This window comes from Carettochelys insculpta, chromosome 1 (genome assembly GCF_033958435.1).
Source record: "Carettochelys insculpta isolate YL-2023 chromosome 1, ASM3395843v1, whole genome shotgun sequence".
NCBI classification, from domain to species: domain Eukaryota; kingdom Metazoa; phylum Chordata; order Testudines; family Carettochelyidae; genus Carettochelys; species Carettochelys insculpta.
Window position 1 is genome coordinate 65,777,112 of NC_134137.1, and position 20,736 is coordinate 65,797,847.

Sequence of the window (20,736 nt, forward strand, 5' to 3'; positions counted from 1 at the left end):
TTGACCTGGTGTTAATACATGCTTGGATACGTGCATGGAGCAGCCACTATAACATCCATCTCTATGGGGGAATATTTCTATGCTGAAAGTTGATAAGAAAAAAAAGACAGCTTCTCCTGGAGAGCAGCAAGTTCAGAGTTGTCCCTTACTCTGCCCCCCTCTGTGCAGCCCTCGTCCCCCCATAGCAGCTGCAGCAGCAGATTGGCATGGCAACTAACCATGGTGACCAGGAGAACCTGGCACTCCCATAGAATCTTAGAGAGAAGATGCAAAGGTACCTCAGAAGGTCCTTTGGAAATATCTCAGAGCGTGATCAGATGGAAATATGTGACAGCGTTAATGCATGTCTGGGATCCCAACCTTCTCTTCAGTGAGCTACCAGAAGTACCACTCGGCAGCATCCTTCACTCCAGCCACCTCACTCGCCCAGCAACGCTTGCACAAAAGGGAATGTACCTGAGGCAGGCGCCTCCTGTGCAGTGTCCCCTCCTGCAGTTCAAGGCTTGGCTGTGTGTTGCTTTTCACCTGGGAGCTGAAGAGTTCCTGGCTGCTTGCTGGGGGCTGGGAACCTGGTCTCCATTCTTGGCTGCAGGAATCCTGCTGCCCCTCCTCATCAGGACTGCATGGTGATTCCACTGTACAGGTATCCAAGGGGCTCTTTGGTCCTGCTGTGGGCTCTGCACCCTGGATTGCATCTAGCTGCTCATAACAACAGTATATATGGGGGTGGGGGTGCAGCCCCAGAGCATTTGTTTGCTTCCCGAGCCCTGAGGAAGCTCCTTTACCTTAGCCCTACACTGGTCAGGATCTTGGTGATAACCGTTTTCTCGCAGGGCATGTGAAATCACTTCATAGGTGTCTGCGGTCCTCTGTTTTTCACACAGCTGGGAAAAAACCCACCCCCTCACACTCAGGATGTCCAGCAGCTTGGCCTGGCTCCAGGCAGGAGCCCTTTCAGAGCCATAGCCACCCCGGGAAGACTGATCTGCAGAAGCCGTGTGGGCCAAGAAAGAGAGAAAGCCAGCAGATGGGGTACGGGAACAGGAAATGCCTTTTAAAAGTCGTGGAGCTAATGTGTGTGCCTGTGTGTGCGGGGGAGGGGGGTTCCTTGTAAAATTCTCAGGGCTTGCTGGGGGCATGGGGGACAACAGGGCAGAGTGGTTTGTGCTCCCAGAGGGGAAAAAGAGCAGAGCTCATTATCTTCTGGCCTTCTGCTCACTTTGTGACTTGCTTCTTTAGCGTGAAGGCTCCTTGTGGCGCGTACTTTCTCTTCACAGGTTTTGTACAGCACCATACCCAAAGGGGCCCTGAGCACTAGGCGCTACACCGTGTGGTACAAGTAATGATGAGACGACACACTCAGCAGCTTTGAAAATCAGGCCACTGCCGAAAAATGCATCGGGGAGCTGAAAATTGCCCCAGCCTAGTCAAATGACTGGGTTGTTGGGTTTTAGGATTGCTGAGGGGTAGATTTTTTCAAAGGCTCCCAAGTGGCCACAGACTTTTTGTGGGAGTTGGATGACTCACTCTCCTCTGGGCCTTTGACAATGTCACTTCATGGATAACACCGTGCACTGCCAGAGCACAGGCAGTGAGTGTAGCTGCTCCGCTGTGGGCAGGGGTATAAAGAGGGGCTGGGGGAAGCAGCCAAAGAAATATGCTCCTAATGTTGCTCCCTCCGGCTAGGCAAAGATAATGTACTTGCACTCTTCAGCAGCCTTCGAAACTGTAATGAACAGCAGAGCCCCCTGATGAGTCAGCCAATTGGTCAAAGTCTTGTTTATCTCTCCTCTGGCTGCTCTTGAAGATGACATTTTGAGACCCTAATTAGGGGAATCAAATTTGCAAAGTGGTTTGCTACCTGCTTTGAAACCCAAGCTCAACATCTGGGGGCAGGTAGGGGGCAGGAGGGGAGGATTTTCAAAGGCACAAATGCCTGAATCATTTGTAACAGTGTTGGTCTGTATTCTGACAAAACAAACCAGCAGTCATGGAGCACTCTCGAGACTAACAAAATGATTTATTAGGTGATGAGCTTTTGTGGGACGGACCCACTTCATTTGTAGTTCGTCACCTAACTGTCTCTTGTGATTATGGAAATCTTCCCTGCCCCCTTCCGGGTAGGGAAATTATGTCTCCCTGTCCTGGTGTGCAACACTAGCAATACAGTTCCTTAAGGTGCACACTTAGCATTGACAAGACAATCCTCACTTTCTGAAATATGCTTGGGGGTTTGCAAAGGACTGTCTGAAATAAAGGGATGTGAAAAACCTCAGGATGCCAATCGACCTTTTCATCTAAATCTGCTCGAGTCATTCCTCTTGCTTTGGGAAGAGAGAGATTTTCTTTGCGAGTAGCTTTCTGAGGCTTGCTAATCAAAAGCAAAACCCTGGAACCATCCTGCTGTGAAAACTTAATTCCTGACTGGCTACAGTGTGACAACTTGTTCCCCCTGTCCTGAGTTTTTACAAAGTGCTTACTCATGCAAACCTTCCAGCAGGCCTGGTTTCTCATCTCGCAACAGTTTTACACTGGTGTCACTCCAAAGAATTTAAATCTAGTGACATTTGATTTCCACCTGTGGGAGGGCAAATCACATCTACTGAGGGTCACCTGAACAAGGACTTCATGATTTGGCCACTTGTGTGTGGGGAAAAAAGGATTAAACATAGTCAAGTAGAACATAAATATTTATTTGTAATAAAAACAAATTCCCAGCATAAAACAATTATGATATACACACAAAGTACAGAGTCGATAAACAGACACTCACATGACCACACACAAGTACATTAGTTAAAAGAACAAATAAATCTACAGACCAGCACTGGGACAGCTAACCAATGTGGTTAGCTCATGAAGTCAATAGAAAAGCAAAAGGTCCTCGTCTGCTGTGGCGGTTAAAACATGTACACAACTGATATGACAGGTCAAAAGGTAATTTGCTCTGCCCCATTTGAGAGGAAATGCACAGGTACTCTCAGAGAAGAGCTCTTTACATTCATGTCAGGCTCAGATTGTATATAGTCCATCGAGGTTGGATGATAAAGGCAATGGCAAAACTATGCAGGTCCTCACATGCCCATTCTTATGCTCTGAATGATCTGAAAGATAGCTGAAACAAGACAAAGAGAGAGGCTGTTCAAATGCTGGTTAACGTCCCTGAAATTCAACCCTGTACTCTGACACCACCACTTTCAACAGCTAAATAGTTCATGTTCTCACTTGTATGAGCAGATATTATTTAGCAACTGCTTAGCTCCGGGGACTTCTTTCAAGTAGGGACCAGTTCACCCCACTGATGCAAAAGGATTATGCAGGCACCAACTAGGAACGCTAATGGAAGTACCATACGTAAATCCGCTGGCACTGATGAGGAATTAGACCCTGGAGACAAGCGTGATTACAGCAGTACTGCTGGGCACAGCTGCGTACACTTAACAAGTTGGTGAGTCTCTTTCTTGGGAACAATCACTTCTTGTTATGGGGCTGTTTATAAAGCAGCTCCTTATACAGCAATACCACACATCTGGCCTCCTTTAATAATTGCCCAAGCTGATTTGTGGGTTTGGGCCAGCTGAACTCTCAGATGTATAGTGAGGGCTCAATCCTGCACAAATGCACTCCTGAATAGCCACATGGAAACGGATGGGGTGATTTTACAGGTTCAGTTTTGCTGGATGGGTCACTGACATCTTAGTCCTGCAAACGGATCTGCTCCAATGGGCCCGCAGCATGCCTGTGTCCACCCTGGCAGAGCCACGTGCAGGACCAGGGCCTATGTTTGCAGCCCATAGACAAAAGCAGGGGGGATGACTGTTTAGTAGCCATTTGGGATGCAACTCTCTAACTGGAAGATAATTTTCAAGATGCGATTGTTCACCAGAGCTGATGAAATAGAAATGAATCACCCTTGAACCAGAATTCCCCATTGGTATCATAGCCAATGGTACCGGTACCCCACCACTACAGAAAAAAGCACTTAAGCATTGAGTCACTGTATTTCCTTTAGTACAGTTATTACACTAACTAGTAAGGGCTTGATTCTCCAGACTTCTTGCAAGCAAAGCTCCAGCTGATTTCAAGAGCTATTATATATATGCTGAAGGCCGCAGGATCGAGCCTTACATCTCAATTATGCAAATCTATATATTTTCTTAATGTGTACCATCACCGCCTCCTAACGCCCCAGTTCTGTAGTGGCCCTTTCCTTGGGGTGCCTTGTGCAGGAACCAGTGAGTGCCAGGGCAGGCGTCACTCTGTGCGGCCACAGCTGCAGATGCTGAGTGTGAGCCTCTCTTTTCACTGGACAATGTGCTCTCGCGTATTTTCACACAGCTCACTCGTCTGGTGCCCTTTCAGCGCTCTGAGGGGTTGTTTGTAAAATTTCGGGAGAGTTGACAGAAGCTCGCTGCCTTGTAAACCCAGATGGCAGCATGGGTCGGCTCAGGGAGCGGCACTTTGATTACTGAGCTGTGGGAAGCTGTGCCGAGTCTGAGCCCTCATCCTGTCTGTAGGCACTCGAGGTGTTCCACGGCGGTCGAGGAGGACTAGCCAGACATGCACCCAGCACCGCTTGAGTGAGCCCACTATAAAGAGTGGCCTGGCCACAGTGGCCCAGGTCAGCCACCCAGGAATGTGGCCAAAGGGCTTGAGCTACTGGCTTGAGCTGCTGCCTGAGACACCACACTCACACTGCTATTTTTATCATGCTAGCTTGAACTGAGCTACCCACACCAGGGAGCATTCTTCTAGTCAGGGCATAGACTGACTGCATGGTAAAGGGTTCCCTCCTAAGGTGTTGCAAAGCCTGGTATTCAGTGTCCGAAATGAAGCCTATCTCCCCACCCCCCCGCCTTTTTAAGGTAATACAGATTGTACCTCTCTCGTCCAGCACTCACAGGACCTGACTGGTGCTGAATGAGGGAATTTGCCACCCTGTGGGAGGTCAATGTTGTCCAGCAGCATTACCAACACTTCCACTGCTTACTGGGCCCTGAGAAGACATTCAGGGGTAAATAACAGCACAGAACACTGAGAGCCAAGACTGGTGGCTGTAAATAAACTTTATGGGACCACAAGAAACTTGGCCACTCCCATACGTGGTCATCCAGAAAACTAAAATCATGCCGGACTATGGCTGTTGCCGGATGAGAGAGGTTCAACCTGATCTTTAAAATGACGTCTGACTTCAGGGGACAGATGTTCTGCTAGTGTACATAAGTAAAGGAGGTGATGCCAAATTACAGTAGATAAGGATCTTGTCTGTCTGTCACAGAGTTTTATACTGCCCCCCAGCATTGTAATATCTCATCACCTTCACTGTAAGCATCAAAGCAATTGAGAAGTCCAGAATGGCTTTGTCGGAGTCAATCGGTTCTTTTGTTGGAAACTGCTTGGGATGGGGCACTTGGCTTTAATTTTGTGAAGGTTTTCAATACGTGGTTTTGTTTTAGCTTGGTGTGTTTCATATTTTATTCAATAAGTCCTTTTATAATACACTTATCTGCAGTTTACTTCTCTTGCTTGAATAAACATGGTCTCTGAATCTCTTGGGATTTACCCTGCAGCCCTTCAGGGAAGCCTCACACAATATTACACTAAATTGAATCAGAAGTCAACTGGTAAAAATCACCTGCTTCTGTCACCCTGTCGGCCTCAGTTTGCCGGATCCATTGTACAGTCGAGAGCTCCCATTTTTACAACAGGTTCTATAGAAACCAAACTCCAGGGAGAATCCAGCTCTGCCTACAAACCAGTGAGTGAATCGGTTTAAGAGCAGCTGACTCCAGTGTGCAGCAAAGGACAGGAAGACAGTGGAGTTGCTGAGGAAGTTCAAAGCAACAGAGAGGAAGTGGGGAGTCTAGACTCTGAGAAGAGAATAACTTATAGGCAGGGCGGGGTGTTTGTGCGGTGAACAGTGCTGAGAGAAAGCAGTGCCAGTGAGCGTATGGCCGAGAAAGAGAAAACAGGGAGAGGGAAAGGCAGGCACTAGAAGGGGGCAGTATACAACAGGGACGTTTGAGCTGAGAAGGGGGCCTGTTGGTAACTAACAGATCCAAAGGGTTATAAATAAGCAGAATAGGTTTGACTGGTTGCATAGCAGCATCTCAAGAATTAAAAATAAAGAGTGGTTTAGCAGGCAGGCCGCGGTGGTACTATAAACAGTCTGAAGTTTTGCGCGCTCTGCCTTTGTAACATAAGAACATAAGAATGGCCATACTGGGTCAGACCAAAGGTCCATCCAGCTCAGTATCCCGTCTGCCGACAGTGACCAATGTCAGGTGCCCCAGAGAAGGAGAACAGAAGACAATGATCAAGTGATTTATCTCCTGCCATCCATCTCCTGCCCTTGTTCTGAAGGCTAGGGCACCATACTTTACCCCTGGCTAATAGCCATTTATGGACCTAACCTGCAAAAATTTATCGAGCTCTTTTTTAAACCCTAATAGAGTCCTGGCCTTCACAGCCTCCTTGGGCAAGGAGTTCCACAGGTTGACTGTGCGCTGTGTGAAGAAAAATTTCCTTTTATTAGTTTTGAACCTAACATGACAAGCAGCATACAGCAAGGCCTGCAACTGAAGGAAGGGTGTTGGAAACAAGGGAGGACAAGTCAAATCAGTCCAAGCTAGCTGCAGAGGAGCACAAAAGGAGAAAGCCAACAAAACCAAATTGCGTTAGCTCTCGGGAGGGAGAGAACTTGTCACAAGGAATAAGGATTGTAGAAATACAGTCAAAAAGAAAAGAAGAATCACTGCAAACAAACATCAGCAGACAAGTCACCTTTCCCGCCTAGCTCAAAAGCTTCATTTCTCTTGTACTGGAATAAATAATTATCAATGCTCAGCTTTCATCTTGTTCTAATTGTAATGGGCTAAGGGCCCGGAGACTTCAGGGAAATGATTAGAGACAGTTGCTGGAGAAGCTTGGAGCAGAGAATAAGAAAGAGTTGGTGCGAGTGTGTAACTGTGGATGCAATGCACCTGAAGTTCCTAAAAGACATTGCAAAGGATATCTTACAAGTGCTGGGTCTCTTCAGTAACTGCTGCTGGTCAGGCAGGGTGTGGAGGACCAGTAAAAGGGCAAAGGGAGTAGGAAATAGCAACAGGAATATGCACTGGCCCATTAGCCTGACAGTTGCTGTAGGCAAATTCTCTGAACATACAAAATAAGAGTTAATGTAAACATCCAGGAGAAAAACATTTCTTAACCTACATGGACTGGGGAAATAGATAACGCCACATAGTTTCTGTCCTTTGCTCTCTTTATTGATCTAGTAAATAAAGGGATGGATTTTTCAAACCATTCCAGTTCAGCCATAAATCCACTTACACCCCCCTGTGTTGAACAGATCCTGTATCACTGCGTTAGGCTTTCAACTGGCCTTGCAAACCAGCCAGCTTTCACAGCTGTGCTTCGTGCTCACAAGGTTACTTTCATTCTAGGATTGCAAAGCTTTTTGCAGCCTTCAATTAATGTTACCTTCAATCGCCTTGGAGTGGTGAGCATTATACTCTTATACCAGGGGTCGGCAACCCCCGGCTTGTGCGCCACTCATGGCATGCAAGCCAATTTTAGATGGCACGTGGTGGGAGCTCAGCCCTGCCCCTCCTCCCCACATGCAGCACAGAAGGGCGCCAGAGGATGGGGCTGAGGCCAGAGCCCCTGCTGTGAAGCCCTCCCGCATCAGGTTAGGGCTCGTACAGGACACCCCTCCCCCCGGGCCATGGGGCCAGAGCCCCCATGTAGCCTCTGCTCTGCTGTGGGGCTCGGGCCAGAGCCCTGAGCAGCACAGGCCTGAGACCAGAGGTCCCCCAGAGCTCCCTTGCAGGGCTCGGGCTAGAGCCCCTGGCACAGAGCTCTGCAGAAACTGTCAGGTTGTTTTACTCTGTGCCTCCCCCAGGGGCTGGGGTGGGGGTGGGGGGCTCTGGCCAGGAGGGAGGATGCAGGAGAGGGCTGGAGGTGAGAGGGCTGGGTGGGAGGGAAGGTGCAGGAATGGGATGAGGGTGGGGGTATGGGCAGGGAGGGAGAGGAGAGTCTGGGCAGGAGGAGGGAGAAGGAGCAGGCTGGGTGAAGGGAGGGAGCTTATCTCGCTGCAGCATTGTCGCTGCCCCCTCCCTCAGCTGGCAGTGGCTCCCTGCCTGGGGCCAGCAGCAGCTCTGCGCTCCTGACCACCGGAGCTCCCCTCCCATGGCCCACACTGCCCCTGCCCTGGGCTGGCAGCAGCTCAGTGCCCCTGGCCACTGGGGCTCCCCTCCTAGGGCCACCGGTGGCTTCACTCCCAGCCCGTGGGACTACCTTCCAGACTGGCTGAGACTAGACATTGCCAGACCAGAAAATCTGGGTTGAGAGTCAGTCAGCTGGTATTCAAATCCCAGACATTTTTAGATATTTAGAAAAACCGGCCAGCCGGAGATATAAAGACCAAAACGGTAAAACTCTGCACCTTTATTTATTTATTAATGAAGCTGTTGTAAGTAGGACTATTAGGTACTTTAAAAAGTACCACCAGCACTTGGACCACGCACAGAGGTCAAAAGGTCAAATTTCAGCACTCTGCCTCGGAAGGGTGGCTGACCCGCGCCGTATACATATGGGAGCATATAGCAAGCTAATTGAGTTGCCCAAGTTCAGAGAGTGAATCAGTGGCAGAGCTGAAATCATTGTCTGGGATCTCTGTCTTAATAAATTTTTTTTTATACCTGTGTATTTTAATTCCATGATAGTGAGTAATATCAAGAAGATACAAATGCCAGATCATGGATTAGAAACTGACAGATGATCAGAAACTGACCAGAGATCTTGTAGATGGCAAGTTCCATAACATGTGGCGTCACAGGTATGTAGTAGAACCCATATTACTTAGTGCATGAATGAACCAGCTAGAGGAAGATGTAAATTCAACCATGTCCCACTGTTGCCGGACTAGCCAATTACACCGAAGGACAAGAATAATTTTGCAGAGTGTGCTGCACTGGTGCCGAGATGAAATAGAGTATTAAAGCCACACAGCTAGGAAGAGGAAATAAGCAGCAGCACTGATATGAACTGGACAGCTATCTGGGAAATGGGATGTCTGGCAAAGACCAAGGGGCGATAGATAATAAGCTAGCAAGCAATCTGGTAGGCTTATGTACAAAACCAGCAAATGGAACACAAGCATTGCTGGTCTAGAAGACCTGAAATGCTGCATTTCTTTCCAGTCCTCAACATTTTGGAAGTATATATATACACGCATTAGCGCAAATACATAGAAGGGCAATGCAAAGGACACAGGGATCCAGGATGTAGCCTACGGGGCAGGGGGTGGGGGACACTACACGGGCTGGTCTAGAAAAGAGAAGACTTGGGAGGGATGGGGGCAAACAGGATCACAGTTCATAAATACCTTCAAGGTACGAACAGAAATGAAGAAAGGGAATTATTCCATTCTCAGAAGATGGTAAATAAGGAACAAAGGCCTGAAGGTGAGGAAGGAAAAAAGTTCTGGTTAGACATTTAAAAAAAATTCTTAACAATTCAACCAGCTGGGCAGAGGCTCCCAAAAGAGGTGATTAGCTAATGGGTAACACATTTGCAGGAATTAAGTCGAGACTAATTATGCCAATGGAGGGATCACACTAAATGATCCAAGTGGTCTTCTCTGGCTTTTACAGCTGGAAATCTTAACCACCTAAGCTAGGAATTCCCTCCCTCATGCAGCAACAACCCTAAAAAACATTTCCAAAATGGCACCATCTCAAACCTTAGGGCCTCCTTTCCAATTGACTGCAAGCTGTGCAAGTACTTCATCCAGCAGCTCGGTGTGGCCTTTGCTTTGCATGGTGACAAGCGGTTTGCAATGGGAGCAGCTACCATGTCTTTGTTACATGATTGTTCTGCAGTGTCTGGCACCTTGGGGATGTGTCCTCAATTCAAATCGTAATTAAAAGGGCAGCAGCAAGAGCAGTATGTGATCGCAATAGCCCAGAAGAACAGCCCTGAAAACATGGCAAAAGGAGGCATTTGTCTCATGGCTCTGCTACTGAAAGAGCAAACACAGCCACAGCAGATGCGCTACTGAAGATTAAAGTCTGACTGTCTGACCAAGCTCTAAAAATGACAGGTAAACATCTAAGCCACATTATTGAGATGTCTGCTCAGATAACAAAACCAATTCCGTGGCTCGCACTCAGGCACAACTCCCATTTCAGTCAGTGATTGGCTAGAGTGAGCTAAGAATGCAGGGATGGATTACATGTCACAGAATGCTGGCAATCAACCGGATGTCAGTTATCACCAGTGTGTTTATTTTGTCTTCTCTGCAGCTCTTGTCTCCAGCTGGTTAATGGACTTAGTTTTAGAAAATAAAACTAACATTCTGGTTTTGTTTTATTCATTTTCAATTTAAAAAAATCACTTGTTCATTGTCTCTTTTCTTAGCATTTTTATGAGCTGTCTGGGGCAGGGGCTGCTCTTTGGTCAGCCCTGCCTGGGATCCTTCTGTGTCTCCTGCCCCCTCAAATAATAACTAAATAGCCTATGTCTACACTACAGCGATCTGTCGACAGGAGTCACTGTCAGAAGAGATCTTCCGCACGCGGAAGTTTATTGAAAAAGTGATTCGCTCTGTTGACAGAGTGGCTGAACTGCCCAGCCCTCTCTCGACAGAGCAGCCGACCAGAAGCACAGCAGAAAAAGCTACCTGGTGACCCAGAAGCTCTGTCTGTTGACAGAGGCCTCCTCTCTGCAATGCGTGTCCACACAGCTTATTTGTCGACAGATTCTGTCGAGACAGGCGTTCCGCCTCATGGTGGAAAGGCAGAAGGCTATCAACAAACATGCCGAGTTCTGTCGACAGGCTGTCGACAGAACGCATCTTGTGTGTGGACAGTCTGCGAGTTCTGTTGACAGAACCCGAGTTTTGTCAGCAAAACTCTCTAGTGTAGACGTAGGCATAGGGAGGAGCCTTCTTTTTCTTCTTTCGGCCGGAGCATGTTTGAAGCCACTTGATGTCTTGCCATGGGAAGAAACTATTATTTCTTGAGACAATGACAACGCATCTGATGTGGCTAAATAGCATCATTGTTTTTATTCTTAGTTAGGAGGCTACATAAGGGAATACATAAACGTAAAAGTTCACAGGATGTCTAGTGGAGCTAGGAGCTGCAGGATGGCTGAGGGCCTCAGATTTGACAGCAGCTTAATGCTATGCTTTACCTGTTTGTTAGCTTTAGCAATACATAACCACCAGGATAACCGTCATTCACCAAAAACTCCCACTGGGGCCTGGGAGAGATCTGTGTACATAAGAATGCAGTATCAGGCCTTACATTTGCCCTGTTAGCAGAACATATCTAGATGTGCTGGGCCCTACGTGGCTGATTTGCCATAGCTGCTCTTGGTTTTCGGAGGAGTTGAAATCATGACCGAAGACTAAGTACTAAACTGAAAAAAACGGGAACATAATATTCTCAAAATGGCACTCGTGAAGGCCAGGGAAACACAAAGGTAACCATATTCCATTTCTGCAAAGCCGTGCAATGCCAACGGGTCACTCTACGAGCAGAACAATACCAATAGACTGATCTTACTGTAAAAATATTACTTCAAGGTGAGTCTACTCATGGCCCAGTCCATATTGGGGCTGTTTTTAAGGCACACTCCTGAGCCCTCTCTCAGCTCTGGAGGGATCACTTGGAAAGTAGTTAAATATCTCCCTTTCTTTGCTGACTGCCATTGAGCACCAGCTGAAGCCAAACTGTAATGTAGATGTTGTGGTTTGGACACTCAATCTGTTAGGAACCGCACTGCTACAAAGAACTCATTTTATATTGGCCACTGAATTTATTTAAGCATAGTTTGATTTCTGTATTTGAGAAGTGAGCTCCAGTCAGGTCAATGGGGCTGAAAGTTGTGGGGTGGGTGATGGACAAATTCCATGCCTACCATGGTAACATGCTCCCTCCCCCAAACTACACCCATGTTCCCGTGGTAACACTACTACTATCCCAGACCACCTGCCGCCTGGACCTGGAAGAAAATAAATAGGACTTGGAACCTGAGTCATCCCGTCCCACACAGAAATGAAACCCTTGTTTTTGACTTAAACTGGAAAAAAGCTTTCCTCTTTGGATGTAGCTCTGCTAAGCGAGACTATGTCACAGTCTTAGAGGGGTAGTCATGTTAACCTTGACCTTCACAAATAACAAGCACTCCTGTGACACCTTAGAGACTAACAAATTTATTAGGCCATGAACTTTCGTGGGGGAAAACCCACTTCCTTAGATGAAAAATGGAGAAAAAAAACCAGAATCCAGGGTTTATATAGTAGGGTGAGAGGGCAGCAGGAGGAAGAGAGGGAAGAGAAAAGGGGTTACCTGTAACTAAGAAGCACTGCCCCACGCTCTGCTATATAAATCCTGGATTCTGTTTTTTCTCTAAATTTTTCATGGTGAAGAAGCGGGCCTTACCCACAGAAGCTCATGACCTAAGAAATTTGTTAATCTCTTAGGCCATGGTTACACTAGCCCTGCTTTTCAGAAAGGACATGCTAATAAGCCACTTTGGAATACGCTAATGAGGTGCTTATGAATATGCAGTGTCTAATTAGCATAATGACAGCTACGTGCGTTTCGAAAGTGCTGTTTTTGGAATGCAACCTGGCTGTGTAGACAGGGGCCTTTCAAAAGGACCCCCTGGACTTTGAAAGCCCCTTCTTCCTATTTGGTTTTCACCCATGAGGTATTGGCCATGTCTACGCTAGCCCCAAACTTTGAAATGGCCGTGCAAATGGCCATTTCGAAGTTTACTAATGAAGTGCTGAAATACATATTCAGCGCTTCATTAGCATGCAGGCGGCTGCGGCACTTCGAAATTGACGTGCCTCGCCGCTGCACGGCTCGTCCCGACGGGGCTCCTTTTCGAAAGGACCCCGCCTACTTCGAAGTTCCCTTATTCCTATGAGCTGAATATGTATTTCAGTGCTTCATTAGTAAACTTCGAAGTGGCCATTTGCACGGCAACTTCGAAGTTTGGGGCTAGTGTAGACACGGCCATTATGAAATAGCTTATTTCAAAATAACGCAGCTCCACACAAAAATTCATTTCAAAATAACACTTTCCTATTTCTAAATACAGCATCTACACTCACAGAGCCTATTTTGAAACAGAGCTGCTGGATGCACTGTGGCTTATTTTGAAACAGGCTCTATTCCCTGTCTCGAAATAGGTGCTATTCCTCATACAATGAAGTTTACCAATTTAGAAATAAGGTAACCAGTATTTTTAAATTATTTCCAAATAGCAATTGTGTTGTGTAGACTCTAGGATAGTTATTCCAAAATGGCGGCTGTTATTCTGAAATAACTTTGCTGTGTAGACATATGTTAAGGTGCCACAGGACTGCTTGTTATAGACACACAATAAACAATTCATGATACAGACCTGAGAGAAAAAAATAGATTAAACAACCTGCAATCTCCAGAAATTTTCCCTATGTGCTCATGTAAGTTCATCTGGAATGGATCCAGACTCCCCCTGTATGCTAAGGATGAAATTTTACTCATAAATAAATGCACAGCGGTTCCCATTAGCTCCAGTGGAAGCTGTGTGCAGGCAGCCTGGGTCAGAATTTTGTCCACACACTATTATGGTCTGATCTCAGTCCCACTGAAGGAAAAGGAAACCAGGCCACTGACTTCAGTAGGAGCTGGATCAGCTCCGAAATGCTTTTCTGCTGTCAGCTCAACTCCCTCCCGCACCCCATTTTTATCTGTTCTCCGTTGTGGTGTTCATACCTGATCCACAGACAACAAAAACAAACAGTGCCAGTAGCCATGGTCCTACAGGATATTTCTCCTCTTGGGGCCTCTAAAATGTGGGGGGAAAAGAAGATTTCAGTTTGTTACCAGTTTAGCCATTTGTCTTGGTAGCTCATTTAAAAATAGATGCAGAACATCAAGTGGTTTCAGTTTCAAACCTCAAACGTGAACACACTCAAAAAATTATAAAACGGGTATACTCCATTGTCAAAACTGCTTCACGGAGTGCTAAGAAAAAGACAGGAAAGGCTAAAGCACAGCACACTAGCAGAGTAATAATAGAGAATAATGGTATTACAGTAGATCAGGCAACTTCATTTAATAATGTTGAAATCTCCCACTTTTCCCATTTAAATAGAATAATGTCTCACATGGATGCTCTGTGGATCAATCATCTTGAATTTCTCTATGGAAAGGTATAGTGAGTTTTATTCCTCAATGTTTGCTTATCAGTTCCTGTCCTCTCCCTTCCCACAGTTGGGCTGTTTACTAGCCTCCCTCATCGTATCTGTATTTTAAGCTCTTTGGGACAGAAAACATGTTCTGATGTATCTTCAGAGATACCTAATAGCGTAGGATGCTTCAAAAATAACCTATGTTCCCCAGATGGGTCGTCACTTTAGAACAACATACATATCCTACAGCCAACTCCCATCCACTGGTGAGAGGAAACGGTTACAAACAAAATCAAAGGATACCTTTTATTAAAAAAAAGTTTGGTCAGTGTGTACTAAAAATATCCCTAAGTTAAATATAAACAGTCTGAACTCTAGTCAGTTTATTTAAGGAAGCTGGCTGAACATTCAAACATGTTACTTTGAAGGAGAGAGGAAGACATTCTCGGTCTTTTATGGTCATTTTGAACTGCTGACCTTTGTTTTGATGTATGGTTATTGTTTGGAAGATACAGCACTATACAGAGGCTTTTATAACTAAGAATAAATACACACACGTTAACTGTAAGACTTCAAAGACCACACAGAGTGAAGAGGTGGACAGGGGAACTTAGAAGCTTCTCACCAAGACATTAGCAGAGGGCTCTATGATGTCATTAGGCACAAGGGACATACTTAATGGTGGCAGAGGAGTGACACAGCACTAAGACCAGGACTGGGCAGAAGGAATTGATAATCATATATCTGGGTTCAAGTTGTGGAGCTACACCTAGCAGAAGGGTGGTTTTGAGCTGGTTCGGTTCCAAGCTCCGACACTGAGGTCATGCGTGACTTTGGATAAGTCACTTAATTTCATTCTGCTGTAGTTCATATCCGCAAAATGCAATGATAACTCTTGCTTTCCCCCAACCTTTGTCTGTCTTGCTTCTTTAGAATGTAACCATTTTTGGCACAAAGATTCCCTTACTATGTGTTCTAGGGTGCACGCCAAAAGGAACCCTGGTCTTGGTTGAGCCCGTAGTACCCAAGGGGCTACTATGCTACAAATATAAACAACAACAGGTCTGCAGTCCTGATCCAAAACTGCATTTATTTTTAGAAGCTAGAGCTGTTACTACCACAGGTTGAACCTCTCTCATCTGGCACCCTTGGGAACTGACCGGTGCTGCACATGAGAATTTGCCAGACCATGGGAGGTCAATATTGTCTAACAGCATTATCAACACTTCTGCTCTTCACTGGGCTCATAGAAGATCTTTGGGGGTAAATTAGAGCTAAATAACAGCACAATGAAAGCCAGGACTGATGACTGTAAACAAACTTTATAGGACCATGGGAAACTTGGCCACGCCTATGGTAAGAGGTTGTCTGGCTAAATCATGCTGGACTACAGACATTGCTGGAGGAGGGAGTGCCAGATAGAGATGTTCATCGTGTATCTAACTCTAGAAGCGCTGCATGGAACAAGTGCCAAGTGAGTGGAGGTTGCAGGTAGAAAAGTGGCCAATGGAGGGAGAACGGCAAAAGATGAGCCAAGAGAAGAGTAGCAGGTGAGGAGACTGGGAGGAAGGTGGGGGAGAAGAGAGGAGGGGAAAGAGCAGCTAAAAGGTCAGAAAGCAAGACGTGTGAGAGGAGGAAAACGAAGGGGAGGACAGAAAAGAGGCAGGTAGCATTATCCGCTGGTTAGGCCAGCGGACTGCATGGCAGGAGACTTGGGTTCTACTTGGACAGGCCCACTGAGAAACAGGCAAAGGGCATCACTGCCACAAGGCCTGGTGCTTCTCGCAGTTGCAGCAGCTTGAGCCCTTTTAAATTGCTGCCAGAGCCCCATGTGGGGCACTCCCAATGGTGCTGAGGGGGGGTGCTAGGGGAGGCTAGCCTCCGCCCAGTCCTTTCCATCTGAGGCCCTGCCCCTTCCAGTGGCATGGAGCCAGCACACCCCCCCACACACACACCCGCGATGCTCTGGGGCCCAGCACATCTATCAGCCCCAGTGGTCCTGGGTTCTTCCACCAACCAGCCCTCTTATGGTGGGTATGTCACAATGCCTGTTTCTCTCCTTCCCCCTGCTATTGAAACCGTGCGAATAACACTGACCCAGCTTTTTAAAGCACTAGGTGATCTCTGGATGGAACGTGCTACACAAGGGCTTGGTTCTCCATCATTCATCGCTGGGATTTTTTTTTTCCCATTGACTTGAATGGGGAGCAGGATCAAATCACAAGTACTCACTATCATCAGAAACAGGAGAGGCATCAAAATAAAAAAAGGGTCACAAACAATTTATTTCCCTGCAACTCAGGTCTGTTGTTAGTCACAGACACTTCCTCCCGAGAAGCTGCTTCATGCATCAGCGAGTGACAGAAACAATAGAGAAAAGAAGTCACATGACTGATGGTAAAGGGGAAAAAAAAGGACATGTCCCTTCAGAGAATCAGAGAATCCTAGGGCTAGAAGACACCTCATGAGTTTAATGTCCCTTACCTCTGCCCATTGGCAGGGCACTGTTTCACAGAACAGCATCTTTAAATCAACCTTGAAATATTTCCATTGTAAACTCTTTTTTTTTTTTAATAATTCTTATTGTGTTGAGGGTTTGAAAACTTCAGCAGTTTTCATGTCTTTTTAAAAGAGCACTTCAGGTCACCTTTACGATGTTTGTGTGATTCACCCGGATTAACAGTAGATTACAGCCAACCCTACTTCAACAGAAATCCCATTTTCTAGGCGAGCTCAGCCACTCAGAATTCTCCGCTGGGTGAGTTTTAGGAGATTAGCACAGAAGAAGCCTAAATCACAAAGTTCTCTCAGTATAACTATGCTGTTCAAAGGTGAAGAACATCCACACCCCATAGCAACAGTTACAGCTGCAGCCCTGGTATAGACAGTGTTGGCAGAAGGGCTACTAGGGATGTGAAAATGGTTAACGGGTTCAGTGATAATGTGTTAATCATTTTAATCTAGGGACCTGCCATGTGGTCCCACAATGGTGGGGGCTGCCAGAGCTAACCAGAAAGAGATGGTTAATCGGCGAGGATACTAGGAAGCCTCATGCTTACCAGTTAACATCCCTCAGGGCTACTCCTATCAATATAGCTACTGCCTCCTGGGGAGGTGGGATACCTACACCAAGTGCCTCAAACTCAAGGCCTGGGGGCCAGCTGTGGCATGAGCAGTCCCACAATCCAGCCCATGCACAGCTACTGGCACTTGAGTCCCTGTAGCCCTAGGGAGGAGGGGGGTGTCTCTGCCTTTCCCCCAAATCCAGCCTCTGCTCCATCCCACCAGCCTTTTCCTGCCCATGCTCTGCTCTCTCCCCATCACACCCCTTCTCGCAAGCCGCCTTCCTTGAGGGGGACAGCCTCAGGGATTACTGGGGAGCCTGGCCCAGGGCAGCAGCAGGGGTCAGGCCCCCCCTGCACTCACTGCAGCAGCGAGAGCTGCAGGGAAGTGGGGCAACATAACAGCCTCTTCTCCACCCTGCTGCCATCTGCCCGGGCAGCCCGGTCACTCCCCTTGACCACGGTGGTGGGTAGCAGAGCATCCCTGTCCCAGCATGGGCTGGCTTGGGAGATGGCAGCAGTGCAGAGCAGGCGATTGCATAGCCCCGCTCCCCCAAAGTTGCTGCAGTGAGTGCGTCTGGGGGGAGGACTGACCCCTGCTGCCAGCCCTAGCAGCCCATGGCCCTGCAGGCTGACCTGAGTAGGGGGGAACCATAGGACAGTTGGGGCAGCTGGTGTGGGACATCCCATAGCATAGGGTCCTGGGCAGCTGCACGGAACCATCCTATGCGGGGGATGGTTGCGCACACACCTTTCCTGGGCCACAGGGATGTGCTGGCAGCAGCATAGAATGGCAGCCAGAAGCCCCTTGAGCTCCACTGTGCTACGGGGGCGGGGGGTGGTTACATGGCTTGAGGGGCCAGTGGATGCATGGGGGGGGCACGTGGGATGGCAGGAAGGGACATGAGGAAGAGGGGAACACGTGCAGTCATCCCTCCCCCTGGAGCCCTGCCAAAGAGGAATGCCTGCTGGACCACTAGGAGGATGTGAGGACTGGCCCTGGCCCTAAGGTAAATTGAGTTTGAGGCCCCTGACCTACACCTGTGGGAGCAGCTTTGTCTTTGGAATAAGCAGCATTTTCACCAAGCGCTACAGCGGTGCCAATGCATCGTACACTTACAGGCCCAACACTTCTAGAGCTCCTTAGTAAAGCAAGAATCCCAGCCAGGAATTCCCAGCCTTTCTCTGACTTGACAGTATCAGGGCTCTCTTTGGAGCAGGTCATTCATGGCAGGTGGGTGTGGGGGGAGCTCAGAAGGACTAGTGAGCTAAGGCTTTGTGGGTGGAATGAGAGTAGCAAACACTCTAACCAACTTGGAGGATGGGGACTAGAGCTGAAAGGGAAATAGCCCCGTAAACCAGCTTTTGAAGAGCACCTTTGAACACTCCAATGTAAGCAGCTGAAATGTCAGCGGCTCAGATACAGTCCACTGCTAACAACCAAACACATGAACCTGAGCAGAGTTAAGCTTTTCAATGCTCTGTGTCAGTGTACCCAACCCAATGTAATAAGCAAGATCTCATTGGCTGGAAGGCTGTTGCCTCAACAGGTCCAAGGGCTTTTGTCCCAGCTGAACTACCAGTTCAGCAAGGACTCAGTTTTAACCTCCTTCTACCTGAGGGCAGACGTGAGCCCTACAAGATGAAATGAGATCACACCCAACTTTTCTCTCTTTTATATTGACACAGACTTTGTGTTGACTGGGAAAGTGGGCAAGGTGAGGTGGAACTGGCTAACCAGAACTCGGCTGACCCAAACTCAACTACTTTCCCTCATCAAGACAGAGCCTGGAACACCAACCAGCCTCTCCAAAGGAAAGAGCAAGAAGACCTTGGCCTATGGGAACACACTTTTGACACTTGGTAAAGTCAAGCCAACACTTCCGTGGGACTCTGACAAAGCAGATGCCACAGGAAATAGAACCCAGTAAACCCAGTCTGGTGCTGCCTGTCTTAGAGAGCTGGAGCTCGGGGAGAGCACACCTCCAGGACCCCCCAGGCTGCAGCAGCCAGATCTACTGGCAATTGTTGCATGCATGGGGCTGGGTCTGCACTTAGCTTTCCTGGGGTCACAGACTCTCCCCTTGCTAGGGGTAGAGGAGTTTCTCCCTCCCCTTGGTGAATGATTTCACTCCGTGTTTTCCCTTTTACTGGGACCCCACTCTTTAAACACCCCTCTGAACCCCCCCTGCCACTCAGGCATCTGATGCAGCTGGTCTTTGCCCATGAAAGCTTATGCTCCAAAATATCTGCTAGCCTATAAGGTGCCACAAGACTTTTTGTTGTTCCCTGAGCCACTGGCACTCAGCGAGGGTGGAGTGACATTATCTCCCTCTGCCGCAGATCGGGACAGGAGCCCCGGCTTTTACCATCGGATTGTCCTTCGCCTCCAGCGAGGCAGGAGCCTTGACTCCCGCAGCGGCACGACAAGGATCCCTTCTCTCCCCCACCCTGGGCTCCTGTAAGGCTGTTAACCCTTTAGCTCACGATGCCCACGTGCGGAGCCGAGGAATGGGCGGAAGGGGAGCTGGCCTCCTGGCAGTCCCCTCACCCCTCCTCCCATGTCACCTTACCAGGGTTTTGGCTACGTTCCCTCTCTGTGTGATGTTTTTGCTGTGCTTTTCGTTAGCCATTCGGATCCGCTGTTTGGCCACCATGGCTGTGGGAGGAGAGATGAGAGAGCTCAGAAATTCCGCAGACCAAGTGGCTTCTGGGTCTGGTTTGTGACACGCCAGCAGAACAGGGCCCTGACTGCAGCAAGCCTGGCTGCTACCGCCCCGAGATCCAGTGCCCCCAGCCGGCTGCTGACCGAGGAGAGGGTGGCTGGCAGGATGGATGGACGGAAGTAATCTCTCATCTCAGGAAACCCTCTCCTGCTTCCTCCTACCCTTCCGGCCCCCCTGCCGCCTAAACACAAGCGCCAGCTGCTCGGGCTGCCTGCAGCCTCCGCTTTCCCCTGGCTGCGGGCACGCATGCCGCTTCCATTGCGCGGAGCCGGGAGCTGCTGAGGCTCAGGTCGTGAATCGGTCCAGCGTTCTGTCCCAGCGTTCCACCCATGGATCGCTGCAATAGACGAGGTTCTGAGGGAGGGGACCTATGGAACGCTGATTGGTGGTTTCCGAGGGCGGGGTGGAGCGAGCATTCTAGCTTGTAGCCTTGGGTGGGCGAGTCCTGCGGCTCCCGGTGGGGGTGGGGGTGGGGGTGGGGCATGGATGTGGCAGTGCACCTGTGGGATCAGATTTCTTCCCCGCCAGCTAAGTCAGCAGCGTCTTGGTAGTTGGCGCCCTAATTCTGCCCTCGCTTGCTCTCAGAGTGAGCAAGTGGTGTTCTCCTGGTCAACACGGAGATAAAATGTACCTGGGGTGGAAAGAGGAGCAGCAGGAATAAAAACGTGGCGGAAAGGAAGGGCAGCAAGTAAATAAGATGGAGGTGTGCCCGGATGGGGCAAAAATGTGTGGAAAGGCGAATGGGGCATGT

General features: G+C 48.3%; 1 protein-coding gene across 2 annotated transcripts; it reads right to left on the reverse strand.

Moving 5' to 3' along the window:
* Positions 1–2,706: 2,706 nt before the first annotated feature.
* On the reverse strand, positions 2,707–20,286 carry SERP2 (stress associated endoplasmic reticulum protein family member 2). Of its 2 annotated transcripts, XM_074982835.1 has the most exons (4): positions 19,833–20,286; positions 13,779–13,851; positions 9,389–9,461; positions 2,707–3,115 (listed from the first exon to the last, which is right to left on the reverse strand). In XM_074982835.1, exons 1-3 carry the CDS (start codon positions 19,914–19,916, stop codon positions 9,433–9,435), a joined length of 186 nt encoding a protein of 61 aa, XP_074838936.1. In that variant the 5' UTR covers positions 19,917–20,286; the 3' UTR covers positions 2,707–3,115; positions 9,389–9,432. The 2 variants fall into 2 exon arrangements, with proteins under 2 accessions (XP_074838936.1, XP_074838929.1); XM_074982828.1 differs by lacking the exon at positions 9,389–9,461.
* Between the last annotated feature and the right edge of the window lie 450 nt (positions 20,287–20,736).